The sequence below is a fragment of the Somniosus microcephalus genome, chromosome 1 (assembly GCF_052327205.1).
Source record: "Somniosus microcephalus isolate GS21.2 chromosome 1, FLI_Smic_1.0, whole genome shotgun sequence".
Classification (NCBI taxonomy): domain Eukaryota; kingdom Metazoa; phylum Chordata; class Chondrichthyes; order Squaliformes; family Somniosidae; genus Somniosus; species Somniosus microcephalus.
The window spans coordinates 210,301,240-210,315,169 of NC_140987.1; the positions used below are offsets into that span (position 1 = coordinate 210,301,240).

The 13,930-nt window shown below is 46.8% G+C and overlaps 1 protein-coding gene across 1 annotated transcript in view; it reads right to left on the reverse strand.

Annotated features, from left to right (window-relative positions):
• The window catches only part of LOC147124564 (uncharacterized), a 40,832-nt gene extending 28,541 nt beyond the window's left edge, over positions 1-12,291 (reverse strand). The window contains exons 1-2 of the mRNA XM_085981944.1: positions 12,035-12,291; positions 9,541-11,331 (exon numbers count right to left, since the gene is read on the reverse strand). Of these exons, the coding sequence (XP_085838070.1) occupies positions 9,541-10,895 (1,355 nt within the window). The 5' untranslated portion in view covers positions 10,896-11,331; positions 12,035-12,291. The remainder of the gene's footprint in view (positions 1-9,540; positions 11,332-12,034) is intronic.
• Between the last annotated feature and the right edge of the window lie 1,639 nt (positions 12,292-13,930).

Here is a 13,930-nt window from a genome sequence, read left to right on the forward strand (position 1 = left end):
AGAAATGGCAGCCAGGAACGATCTGCACACGGCAAGGACCTCTAATGTATACCGTGAACGTTGGAGAGAGCATTGTAAGACGCCATGCTGACCAGATTCTAGAGTCACTGGAAAACGTCAAATCCACACCACGATCCGATACACCTGGTGATGAAACCGAAGTACCAATTGCATCTACCTCAGAATCGGTGATATTGGAAGCAGACGAACCAAACAACGACGTTGATCCCGAATCAACTTTGCCAGAAGAACCTGATACCCTAAAGAGGCGTTATCGAGACAGAATCAGGAAGCCTCCTCAAAGACTGAATTTATAATTGCCTAACTTCAGCTAATGTATATAGCAACTGTAATTGTAAATATGTTATTTAATTATTAATCGAATGTTATGTACTGTTTAGCTAAAAGGGGAGGAATTGTAGTGCATGTACCTTGAAGAAGGAACTATATTCTGCAGCCCCTGTATACTGCAGTACCAGTAGTGACCACCCCTGTATATAAGCCTGTGTAGTAACTTGTATAGTAGTTCCAGTTTTGTCTCCATTCAGTAAACACCTGTTATAACAAACTCCTGCAGTCCGTGTCTCAATTACACACGGGCGTAACAGCCCCCGTGTCCAACAGATAGGTCCCCTTCACCTTTTCTACCTCCATCTCCATGAGGGGTCTTTTCCATTCATCGTACCGATGGGAACACAGGTAAACAGGCTGCGCTGGCTCTAGTCAAGGCTGTGGGTTGGATGGGGCTGACGGGGTCAGAGCACCGGTAGCAGCTGCTACTCTCCCCTGGCCAGTCAATAAGGACCTCATGGTGTCCAAAAGTGACTCGACCGCTGCGGGAGTGATTCCTGCCTCCACCTTTTGGGCTGGGGCTGTGGAATTCTTTCCCTTGTTATCTTTCCAATGGTTCTTGCACTCCTTCCGCCAATGACTGTCCTTCCCGCACCCGTAACAATTCATCTTTGTGTTGGGGGGTTTATTCCCTTCCTGGTGCCACTCTTTCCTACCCGGTCCGGGTTTTACCTCATGCACCTTTCCCTTAGGTGGGTGTGCATCGGCTCCCCTGCCGTTTTTATAGGCCAGAGTCAACTGTCTGATCACCGTAAGTTCGGTGGTCTGGGGGTTCTTGGGGTCGAACCAGACTTCTGCCTTGGCCCAGACCTGTGGCAAGCTGTTCGCCACCAGGCAATGGAGCCAATGGGCCAGGGGATCCCCGTTCAGGAACACCTGGTTCGGCGCCCCCGGACACCGGCCATAACCGGTCCATGAAAGCTTGCGGGGTTTCCCCTGCGAGCTGGACTGTCTTCTCCACACGGGAGAAAGGACTTCCCTCATTCATCCCCATGGCCTCCAGGACCGCATCTCTAAGCTCCTCGTACCCGCTCTGCCCCCTCCTACACTCGTCAGAGAGGGATTGGAGGAGACTACTCTCCAGGGAGAATAGCAGCATCTTGGCCTGCTCAGTGCCATCGCAGTCGTTGACGCTGGCTGCCTGCTCTATGTCTCTGAAGTGGATCGAGGGGTCTCCCTTTTCGGAGATCTTTGGGATATGGTTCACCATAACCCTAAGCTTTTGGGTGCTATAGGGTAATACGAACTGGTTTTGGAGGGGTCCCTCATCGTCGCCATTGACGGGTGGGCCGAACCTCCGATGCCGTGCTGGGCACATCAGTCCCTGCTCCGACTTCTCTGGCGGGGGTTGCTCCACCTCCGCTCCCACCTCTGGCTCCAACCCCCTTGCTGCCAGACCTCGCTGAAGCCTGGCACTATGGGTAGTGGTCGTGAGACCTCCTGTCCCTCAACCGGGTCGTCCCTGGGTACTACCGGTGACGTTGGAACTGTCCTCCCCTCGTTCCCCATAAAATCCGCCTGGCCTGCCTTTGGGCTTATGAGGCACACCAGGCCTTTTGCCTTCCTGAGGGCCAGGCTCAGATTTTCTATCCGCTCTTTGCAGGGGCCATGGTCTGCCTCCTCAAACCCCCGTTCGCTCGCTAGCTTGTAGGCTGCCTTTACCTCCTGTACTTTCTCCTCCTGTTCCCTAACTTGCCTTGCCAAGCGGGCGTTCTTTTCCCGCAACCTTAACTCATTTCCCTTGGCTTCGGTGACTTGGCACTGTAGGTATTCCAACTGGGCATTGTGTTCTCCCATTAAATACACACTCTCCTGATTCAAGGCCTGCAATGGTACCAATAACTTCTCCCCTGCTAGAGCCTTATCCTGGATCTCCAGGGCTGACTCCTTTAACTCGGCTGCCTGTGCTGCAACGAGCCTGTCCAAAAGCTGGACCTGCTTTTTGAAACACATCAGCCAGACTGCCTTCTCTAAGGACTTCTTGTGTTCCTTTCCCTCTGACCACTTAGCTGCTGCATCTACCAGATGCCCAGCCCTTAACAGAGTGGTGATCCACTTCTTTGTGATATTCACCTTGCTAAACACATAATCAGAAATCCTTTCCTCCATCATGGTTTGCTCATCCGAACCATTGTCTACCGTATCGCAACCCTGCTGCCGGTGTCCTGCCATGGTTGCCATTTTCTGCAGGGGTTCTCGGCGGGTGGCGAGTCAGTTATGTCCCTGACTGCCTGTGAGCTGTTCGAATCGCTCCCACACCCCTGGGTTCTAGACACCGGACTTAGGTGCAGGCGGCGATACAGAAAATCGAGGAGACAAGTGGTTTGGTGTAACAAAAAAACAAGATTTTATTAAAACAGAATAAAAACATAGTCTGGTGAGAAGCTACTGATAACAATTACAGGTATAAACAATAATTATACTTATTAAGGGAATGGGGATCACACGGCACAGCGAGGGAAAAACAACTACATTAACAATCCCCTTATCCTTATCCCACCCCCTATACCTAACTGGATTAAGCTATGAGAGGCCAGGAATTCATGCTCACCAATCCAAAACCTGTTGCTTTAACAGTTGTGAGTTTTGAGGTTTGGTCTCCTGTCCTTTGGGGTACTCCGTCGCCACGTGGTCTCAGGGTGCGGTGCTGGAGCTGTTGCTGCGACACACCTTTCCTCTCCTCAGCTACCATCGTCATCTCGTCGCGATGGGTTCTCTTCTTCTTCTCCCTCGGGCGGTCATCGACGGTAACGTTGTGATTGTGGTGCGATTGGCGCTTTTTCTGCTGGCTTGATTTTACTACTGTTATAACCGGGTGGTTAAGGTCCAAATAAGGGATATAAGTGAGACTTCAGGAACTCAAAACGTTGCTTTTAATTTACACAGAACCAGGAGAGAACAGAGCTCTCACAACTACAGGCATGCACATCAAAACAACTGCACGAGCAATCTAAGATGGTGGATCCTATGATGTCATTCTACCCATAATGCAATTTTACCTTAAGACTAGTAATTATAATCCCCTTAGCATTTGTCTCCCTCTGGTGGACAACTTAAGCATTACATCCGAGATTATTATATCCCCCCCCTCTTATGTTACAACAATTCTTAACAACATTCTTAAAAGTCCATAAGGAAACTCCTTTAACGATAGTCTATCCTGAACAAATTTAGCAGGTCATGATCAATCGCTCTGGTGGCCTGTGAGACCTTGTTGAACGTCTTACAGTCAAGTCCCTGCTTGGTTGTGGTAGAGCCACCTGCTGCTCCTGAGCAGTACTCAGAGTATCTGACTCTGCTACGATGGTTTCCTCTTGATTAAGGGGTCCAGGTATAACTGTCTCTGTTCGTGGTGTTGGTACCACCAATGCATTTGGATAACTGGGGACCAACCTGTCCTCCTGCATTTCCTCTGGAACCTCCAGTTCGATCTCCCATTGTCTGGTCAGTATCTGATCCACATGTCTGCGTACTACCTGACCAGTTCCCAACATCAAAACTCTGTCCTTTGGAGCTGCACGGATAGGTGTACCTGGTAGTGGAAGACGGCTCAAGGCATCTGCGTTCCCATGGTACTTGCCCGCTTTGTAAACGATGACATACTCATATGCCCTCAACGTCACTGCCCATCTCTGGATTCGGGGTGACACCATCTGTGGTACTGCTTTCATCTCATTGAAAAGAGATAGAAGAGGTTTATGATCGGTGCATATGGTGAATTTCCTGCCATATATGTACTTATGAAACCTCTGTAACCCAAACATTACTGCTAATCCCTCTTTATCCAACTGGGAATCGTTTTTTTCCGCTGGGGTCAGAGTTCGAGACATAAACCCTATCGGTCTTTCTGTTCCATCTTCCATACAGTGTGAAAGAACTGCCCCCACCCCGTAAGGTGAAGCGTCACAAGAGAGAATGATGTCTTTCTCTGCATTGTAGTGAACCAGCACACCCGAGGACAGCATCAGTTTTTTGGATTGTTCAAATGAAACCCTCTGTTCCTCCTCCCACTGCCACCGTGTCTCCTTGCACAGTAGTTTGTGAAGAGGTGCTAACACTGTTGACAAGTTTGGCAAAAACCTGTTATAATAGTTTAGCAGTCCCAGGTAAGCTCTTAACTCAGTCACATTTGTAGGATCTGGTGCCTCCTGCAGTGCTTTCACCTTCTCCTTGTTTGGATGGAGCCCGGTGGCGTCCACTCTGTGTCCCAGGAACACGGCCTCATTCCCCATGAAAGTACACTTACTCCTCTTGAGCCGTAACCCAGCCTTATCCAATCTTTGAAGTACCTCTCTCAGAGTGCTCAGATACTCCTGGTCGGTTCTTCCCGTCACCAGAATATCATCCAGATAGATGGAAACATGTGGAATCCCTTGCAGTACACCCTCGATAGTTCTCTGGAAGATAGCTGGACTAGATGAGGCACCAAATGGCAAGCGGTTATAGGTAAACAAACCCTTGTGTGTGTTTATGGTTACATACTTGTAGCCTGGCGAAATGGAGCAGCACAGGACACGAACTTTCGTTTTTGGGGTTTTTTATTCTGTATTAATAACTTGGGTCTAGGTTTAGGATGAAATTGTAAATACATAAAACACAGTCGACAAAATACGGCAGTGGCTTGCTGCAAAACAGAACATGAGGCAAACCACAGGTGAAGACAGTTAATTAACTAACAATCATTATACAAAACAAAACATATCATACCATACATTCGTATGTCCCGTTATCACTTGTCACCTCTTACAAGCAAACAGAAAGTATTAAACTCTTTCGAAACGTAGCCCCAAGGGCTCAACAACAATTTTAACAAAGGTTAACACCAGCACATGGTGGGACAATCTACAAGCATCACCGTGATATCGAGTGATTTGGGAAACAATATCACTTTAAAACTATGTCTGGCTGCACTAAATGCTGTTTTAGTTGTACTTTACGCAGACTAAGTTCATTTAAAAAGTCATATTCACCCCAACTCTCCTGAGCACACCCCCCACGCTGGATCTAGAAAATGGAGGCTGTGAAGAAAGGGGAGGTTCCTTTGGCATCACATGGCCTTACCCATAACCCTTTTCTCAAATTCTAAAGGGGAAAATGAACCGCGCCATCTAGTGGACTTAAATATTCACTGCATTTTCCCACTTGGCTACATTCTCCCCTGCTTTAAAGTCAACGTCCTCGGTGACTTAGCACCCATTTTTCACTTCTTTTACAGCTTCTCGAAAAAATGCAGTACCCAGACTCGATAAAACATGAGAGAACACCTCAGGACTGAGTGAGACTGCATTACAGGCTGACTGAGGCAAATGGTATGGGTTAGGGTTTACCCCAGCATTGGCTCTTTTAGTTCTGCGAGGAGCCGGAATGGGTACCTCAACCTCAGTCCTACACTCAGAAGGGTCTGAATGCTCTGGCTCAGAAACAGCCTCTGATTCCTGTACATCTTGGGCATTACCAACAGGATCATTGTTTACTTTTTCCTCCTGAGTTAACTCTGGATAGGTGACTTCCTCTACCACAACAAACTCAGTATCAGAGGGCTCTGGCAACGATTCTGTCAAAAGAGTGACAGGGGGTACAGTGACAGGGGACTTGGTTCTCGTCCGCCTAGGCTCAGGGACAGGGGTAACACATGGCCTAAGATTAACTCTATGGACCCTTTTTAAAGGACCGCCCTCTACAGGCTCAACTGCATGTGTAGTACCCTGTACCTCCACCACTCTGTACACAGTAGGACCCCACGCATCCTGAATTTTGTTCCTACCCAAAGGCCTGTGTCGTAAGTATACCAACTGACCCACCTCAATGGTTGGACAGTACACTTTGTCTTTGTTAAGTTCAATTCTTTGAGCTGATTTCTTTTCAGTGTACTCTCTTGCCCTTGCATGTGCCTCCTTCAAACGCTCTTGGTGGACAACCAACCACTCATGTTTCTTGTCTAACACTTGCTCCTGACCTAATAAAGCATCTACAGGAAGGTGTGGATGAACCCCGAAAAGCAGATAGTACGGTGAGTAGCCAGTCGTAGCATGGGGTGTTACATTGTAGGCATACACCAACTCAGATAAGTGCTCAGGCCAGCGGCGCTTCTTTTCTGGAGGCAGTGTACGCAAAAGATCATGTAAAGATCTGTTGAATCTCTCACATTGAGCATTTCCTTCTGGGTGGTGTGGGGTAGTGCGGGTTTTCTTTACACCATAAAGCTTACACAGCTCGGCAATGATTTCACTCTCAAAATTTCGACCTCTGTCTGAATGCAATCTTTCTGGGACCCCATACTTCATGAACCACTCTTTGAGAAGGACTTTTGCCGTGGTATCAGCCTTTTGGTCCCGAGTAGGGAAGGCTTGTGTGAATTTAGTGAAAACATCGGTCACCACTAACACATTCTCACGACCATCGGAGGCCGGTTCCAGCATGGTGAAATCTACAGCAACTACTTCAAGGGGCCGGGAGGCTAGAAATGATTTCATAGGGGCATGTATCTTGGGGTGGGGCATTTTTGTCAAAACACACCTCTCGCATTTCTTGACCCACTGTTCCACATCCCCATACATCCCAACCCAAAAACATCTCTGTCTCAAAAGGTTCTGTGTGCGCTCTATTCCCTGATGGCCCATACGATCATGCACACCTTCAAGCACGACTTCTTTCAAACAAGAGGGCAGTAGTAGCTGGTGACACTCACCAACATGGACATCCTCGATTACACGGTACAACAAACCATCTTGCTCACAAATACGGGGCCACTGCTTTAACGTGGATAATACTAGCTTGGATAACTGCGACCTCTCCTTGTAAGTTGGCCTCCGCTGCTCACCCCAAAACTTCCTAAACACGCTGAGGGTGGGGTCTGTGTCCTGAAACTTACGTAGTTCCTCTTTAGAGTAACCGGGAAGTGTTGGTGTGTTACCCTGCAACTCACTACGCTCAGTACTTTCTTCTGCGTCCGAAACACGGATCTGTCTGACTTTACAGCACTTGACTCCTGCTGTCCCTAAGTCTGGTCCTAGAGCTGTTCCCTTGTGAGTGACATTACATATGGCCACACAACCATCATAGTCCGCATCCCCACTGTCTGACTCGGGCTCCCCTGCTAACGGCTGCCTAGAGAGGGCATCTGCTGCTGCATTACAGCGGCCTGGGCGGTACTTGACGTCAAAGTCAAAAACAGCTAACTGAGCCACCCATCTTTGCTCAACAGCACCTAACTTAGCTGTAGAAAGGTGACACAGGGGGTTGTTATCTGTTATGACAGTGAACTTGGAACCTAGAAGGTAACCTCGAAATTTCTCTGAAACAGCCCATTTGAGGGCGAGGAGCTCTAGTTTCATACTGCTGTAGTTTCTGTCATTTCTTTCAGCATTACGGAGCCTCCTACTGGCATATGCTATCACTCTCTTCCTATCTCCCTGCTGCTGGTGGAGGATGGCACCTAATCCTAGGTTACTGGCATCCGTCTCTACAATAAAAGGCTGAGTGAAATCTGCGTAACCTAACACTGGAGCACTGATCAGCTTTTCTTTCAGCTGTTCGAAAGCAGCTTGGCACGCCGCTGTCCATGAACCTTCAAACAACCGTTTTGCTTTTGCTGGGCTGTCTTCCCTAAGGCATGCATTGACTACGTCATGGAGAGGGCCAGCTCGTTTAGAAAAATCCTCAATGAACCTCCTGTAATAACTACAGAAACCAAGAAATGACCTCAGATCTTTGACTGTACTGGGGACCGGCCACTTCTTTACGGCGGCAATTTTCTCTGGATCTGTCCCTATACCCTCCCCTGAAATTTGATGCCCAAGGAACCTGACTTCCTGCTGCAGGAAGTGACACTTTTCAAGCTTTACTTTCAAACCTGTCTCTTTCAGTCGTCTTAGAGCTGTCTCAAGCCTCTCTAAATGGTCCGGGAAGGTCTGAGAGAACACAAGGATGTCATCTAAATACACTAATAGGATGTGGAACACTAAGTCGCTCATAGTCGCTTGCATAAGTCGTTGAAAAGTCGCAGGTCCATTACAGACACCAAAAGGCATTCTGAGGTACTCAAAAAGGCCAAAAGGAGTTGTAAAAGCAGTCTTAGGCCTGTCACTTTCACGAACAGCAACCTGGTGGTACCCACTTGCAAGATCAATGGTCGAGAAGAACTTTGCACCATGAAGGGCATCAAAACTCTCGTCAATGCGGGGCAAAGGAAATGCGTCACGTCTGGTTTTTGAGTTTAGTTTCCTAAAGTCAACACATAGTCGTATGTCTCCATCAGTCTTACGAACTACCACTATGGGTGAAGCGTATGAACTATTGCTCTCCTGGATGACACGCTTTCTTAAAAGCTTAGTGATGTGGTCCCTCACCTCTTTGTACAGTGTAGGTGGGATACGACGGTATGGCTCTGTAACTGGTGCGTCATCTACCAAGTTAATCTCATGCTCAACTTTATCAGTGTAGCCTAGGTCCTCATCCTTAAAAGCAAATACTTCCGAATACCTGGCTAAAAGTGCACCTAACTCTGCTTGTTGGCCCTGTGTGCCACCTATGTGTAGTTTGTCCAAAAGCAACTGAATGTCTTTGTCTGTCATCTGTCCTTCTTGTCTGCCAACAGTTACTTCCTCTGTGTCAGCGGAGATGCGTTGAAATCGCACCTCACAGGAGTCCTTGTCTACACACTCTGCCTGAGTCGGAATACCAAGCCTGGTCCTGGGGTTTAACCACACATCCTCCTCAGAGAAATTTACCACCTGCACTGGAAATAAATGTCCCTTTGATTCAACTAGAGTGGGGACAACTACCAGGCCACCTGGCAATGGTGTGTTACCTGGCTCCAACAGCATTTTAGTGCTGCCACCTGACTGAGTTTTAAGTCCCTTTACGTAGACTGTAGCTATGGAAGACGCAGGCACATGTACAGCACCCCTACCAGCTACACGGACAGAAGATGACTTTGGAGTGATGTTACACTGTTGTACTTGCTGAAATGCTTCCCTCCAATCTGAATCCAACTTTCCCCCTAGAGTAGTGTCAAACTCAGCATGAACTAGTTGTCTGCATCGGCTGATGATGTTCATACCAATAAGACCTGGTGCTGCAGGCTGTGACTGCTGATGCTCTTTGACTACCAGGAAACCACATTCGGGTAAGGTTATGCCCATAGTTTCAACGTCTAACTCAAGGTAGCCCAAGTAGGGAATGTCCAACCCGTTGGCGGCAGTGATCTTAAGCCACCCGGTTGTAGGCAGCATATCCTCATCCCTCCCAAGTAAGTGCTCTCTGAAAAAAACTTCAGTAATAGTGCTGACTTGGCTCCCGGTATCCAGTAAACAGTTAGCAGTAACCCCCCCAATCTTGAGATCTACTACTGGACATTTACCTACTGCACGGTCAAGAAATCTGTCACGAATACCAGTACTGTTCTGAGAGCCTGCAGGTTTTCCTCGCATTGCCCGGCTCATGGCAATTGAGGGAGTTAGTTTTCCTGCACCCCAGCCAGCATTGGTGGATGTGTTTGCTACCTCGTGCTTCTGAGGACACTGTTTGGCAATGTGCCCCGCCCCGTTGCACTTAAAGCAAATAGGCTGACCTTCATCAGTGAACTTTGGCTTGGCTCTAGGTTTCCCAACCTTGTCATTACCCGTGTTTTCCTTCTGTAGAGCAAGACCCCGTACTGCCTCTGTTAGTTCCCCGATAGCTTTACCCTGTTCCGCCACCACTTTAAGAACATCCTGTAAAGTGACAGCCTGGCTGCCTGGTACCCCAATGGCAGAACACTGAAGATCCCTCCCCGTACTGTCACACACTACATTCTTGCTCTTTGCAACTTTAGTGCTACAGGGCTGGTCTTCTAAGGACCATAAGACAGCTTCCTCACGTACATCAAACAGGGTAGACTGGGGGTTGCCTCGTACAAACTTGCGCAACTCTCTCCGGAGTGAGGGATCTCTAACACCATCAACAAATCTGTTTCTGACAACCCGTTTTGTGTCCGGCACAGCATCAGGTGATTGCTTTACCAAAGTTCTAATAATCTGAGAGAGTGCATGTGAGTATTCTTGGAAACCTTCACCCTCTTCTTGCTTGCGTCCATAGAAAGTTTCTAACAGCTGGGACTCACTGCGTTTTTCGGTGAAAGCCCCCCTTAGGTAACTGAACAGGTCACTGGGCTGCTTAGACTCTCCACCCAACCGTAACCTAATTTCCTGTAGGGCTGCCCCCCTCAACAAAGATCGAATGAAATCTACCTGCTCTGCAGGAGTCTGATCTCTAGCTCGTAGTACACTTTCAACCTCTTCAATGAACTCATCAACTGAACGACTATCTTTAGATACCTCACCACTGAATGGTTGGATCTGACGCTCTCTAGGTACATACACATATGACTTGGTTGCCCCATTACCTAGAGTGGCAATAATTGCCATTGCTTGGTCATGGTTTTTTTTCAACTCTGAAATCTGTGCCTTGAGTTGATCTATCTGGTTGCCCTCACCCACACTCGAGGTATTGTCCTCACCATCCGAATTGTGAGCTCCACCCGCCTCCTCAGGAGGGTCTAACATTTTGACTCAGTTCACAAGTCCCTGACAGTCACTGAATGGGATGGCCGCTGTGACGATTCTTCTCCAATGGTGTCCCTCCTCGGTGCCTTGATGGGTCCTCTCCCAGATTGGTCCTGGCGCCCTCTGGATCCCGTCTGTCTGGTCTGGTCCTCCTTAGCAACCCCAGGCAGCACTCTCCGTCCGTCTCCAGGTCCACTTGGCACCACACCACTCTTCCCCCACTGCCGTATTTTATGTAACTTTCCCAAACCTGAGAAACTCCAAGCTAACAGACCCCACTCCTGGTACCAAAATGTGTAGCCTGGCGAAATGGAGCAGCACAGGACACGAACTTTCGTTTTTGGGGTTTTTTATTCTGTATTAATAACTTGGGTCTAGGTTTAGGATGAAATTGTAAATACATAAAACACAGTTGACAAAATACGGCAGTGGCTTGCTGCAAAACAGAACATGAGGCAAACCACAGGTGAAGGCAGTTAATTAACTAACAATCATTATACAAAACAAAACATATCATACCATACATTCGTATGTCCCGTTATCACTTGTCACCTCTTACAAGCAAACAGAAAGTATTAAACTCTTTCGAAACGTAGCCCCAAGGGCTCAACAACAATTTTAACAAAGGTTAACACCAGCACATGGTGGGACAATCTACAAGCATCCCCGTGATATCGAGTGATTTGGGAAACAATATCACTTTAAAACTATGTCTGGCTGCACTAAATGCTGTTTTAGTTGTACTTTACGCAGACTAAGTTCATTTAAAAAGTCATATTCACCCCAACTCTCCTGAGCACACCCCCCACGCTGGATCTAGAAAATGGAGGCTGTGAAGAAAGGGGAGGTTCCTTTGGCATCACATGGCCTTACCCATAACCCTTTTCTCAAATTCTAAAGGGGAAAATGAACCGCGCCATCTAGTGGACTTAAATATTCACTGCATTTTCCCACTTGGCTACATACTTCTTGGATTCCTCATCTAGCGTAATCTGCAAGTAAGCATGACTCATATCCAGCTTCGTGAATTTCTTCCCTCCAGCCAGGTTTGCAAAAAGATCCTCAGTTTTAGGAATAGGATACTGTTCTAGTTTAGATACCCTATTTACAGTCAATTTATAATCTCCACAGATTCTTACCGAATTGTCTGGTTTTAAAACAGGTGCAATTGGAGCTGCCCATTCTGAACATTTCACGGGTTCCAGAATGTTCTCCCTCAAAAGACGATCAAGCTCAGCCTCTACCTTCGGTTTCATGGCATAAGGCACAGGTCGTTGTTTAAAAAATCTTGGCAGTGCCTCCTTGTCTACATAAATCTTAGCTGGGGGGCCATTAAATGTTTCAAGTTCTTCCTTGAACATGTTCTCATGTTCAATCAAAACTTCTTGCAACGACAACTGTTTGCCGCTCTCCATTTGATTTATTGCTCCCCAATCCAATTTAAGTTCTTTTATCCAGCCCCGACCTAACAAATTTGGTCCAGAACCCGATACTACAACTATAGGTAGCTGTTCCACGGTGTCCCTGTGTTTCACAGTTACAATAGCTGTACCCAATGTTGCCACTCGTTCGCCTGTATAGGTTTTAAGCTTCATAGAGCAAGACTTTAACTCTGGAACTTTTGCATGGTTCCACAATTTTGAATACTCTTCCCTGTTCATTATGGTTACGCCACATCCAGTATCCACCTCAAAGTTGACCTTAGTGTCATTTACTATCAGTTGCAAAGTGATAGGATCCACTTTTGGAATGTCCTCTACCATACTATGCATTATGAACACGTCGTCTTCTTTCTCAGCTTCTCCACTGATGTGATGTGCTCCCTGTTTTTTCACTTCTCTTAACAGGTTTTGCTTTTCTCCCCCTTTAGGTTTGTATACCTCCAGGGTAGCTTTTGCTCTACATGCACGTTTGATATGTCCTTTTTTTCCACACTTGTGGCACTTTTCCTCCAGAACCCTGCATTCCCTTGCCAGGTGATCTCCATTGCATCTATAACATGCCTTTAAATGCTCACGTTGTGATGTATGACTCATATTTAACTTGTGCACCATAAACTGACTTCCAACTTGCTTTGTAGCAGACCAGTCTGAACCTTGTATTTCTTGTACATCACGGTTAGCTGTCTCTATTAATTGTGCAAGTTCCAACGCTTTTTCATACGTAAGCCCAGTCTCGGACAATAATCTCCTCTGCATTCGAGCATCCATTATTCCGCAAACCAGCCTATCTCTCAGCATGTCTTTCAAGCTGTTCCCGTAATTGCAATCATGTGCCAGTTTTCTCAACACCGCTACATAATCCAACACAGTTTCTCCCGGTATCCTGTTCCGTGAATTAAATTTGAAACGTTGTACAATCGCACTCGGTCTGGGATTGAAATGTTCCTTTAGCAAGTCCACTAATTCAGTAAATGATTTATCTCCAGGCTTTGCAGGACTGCATAAGTTTCTCAATAAACGATATGTTAGACTTCCCACCGAAGTTAGCAAAATAGCTCTCCGTTTTCCAACATCGACAATATCATTTGCTTCAAAGAAATGCTCTAATAACTCACAGTATTCGATCCAAGTTTGATTTTGAACATCAAAAGCAGAAATCTCTCCTATTCGAGTAGCCGTGATTCAGATGCAGTGTTCTTGTATTTTCCCTTCTTCAATTTGAAACTGTTAATCCTCGTCACCAAAATGTTATAACCGGGTGGTTAAGGTGCAAATAAGGGATATAAGTGAGACTTCAGGAACTCAAAACTTTGCTTTTAATTTACACAGAACCAGGAGAGAACAGAGCTCTCACAACTACAGGCATGCACATCAAAACAACTGCACGAGCAATCTAAGATGGTGGATCCTATGATGTCATTCTACCCATAATGCAGTTTTACCTTAAGACTAGTAATTATAATCCCCTTAGCATTTGTCTCCCTCTGGTGGACAACTTAAGCACTACATCCGAGATTACTATAACTACCCAAGCGTCAAATGCCAGCATATTTGTCTAAATTCTTCCCCAAACGCCAGCTTATAACTAGGCAT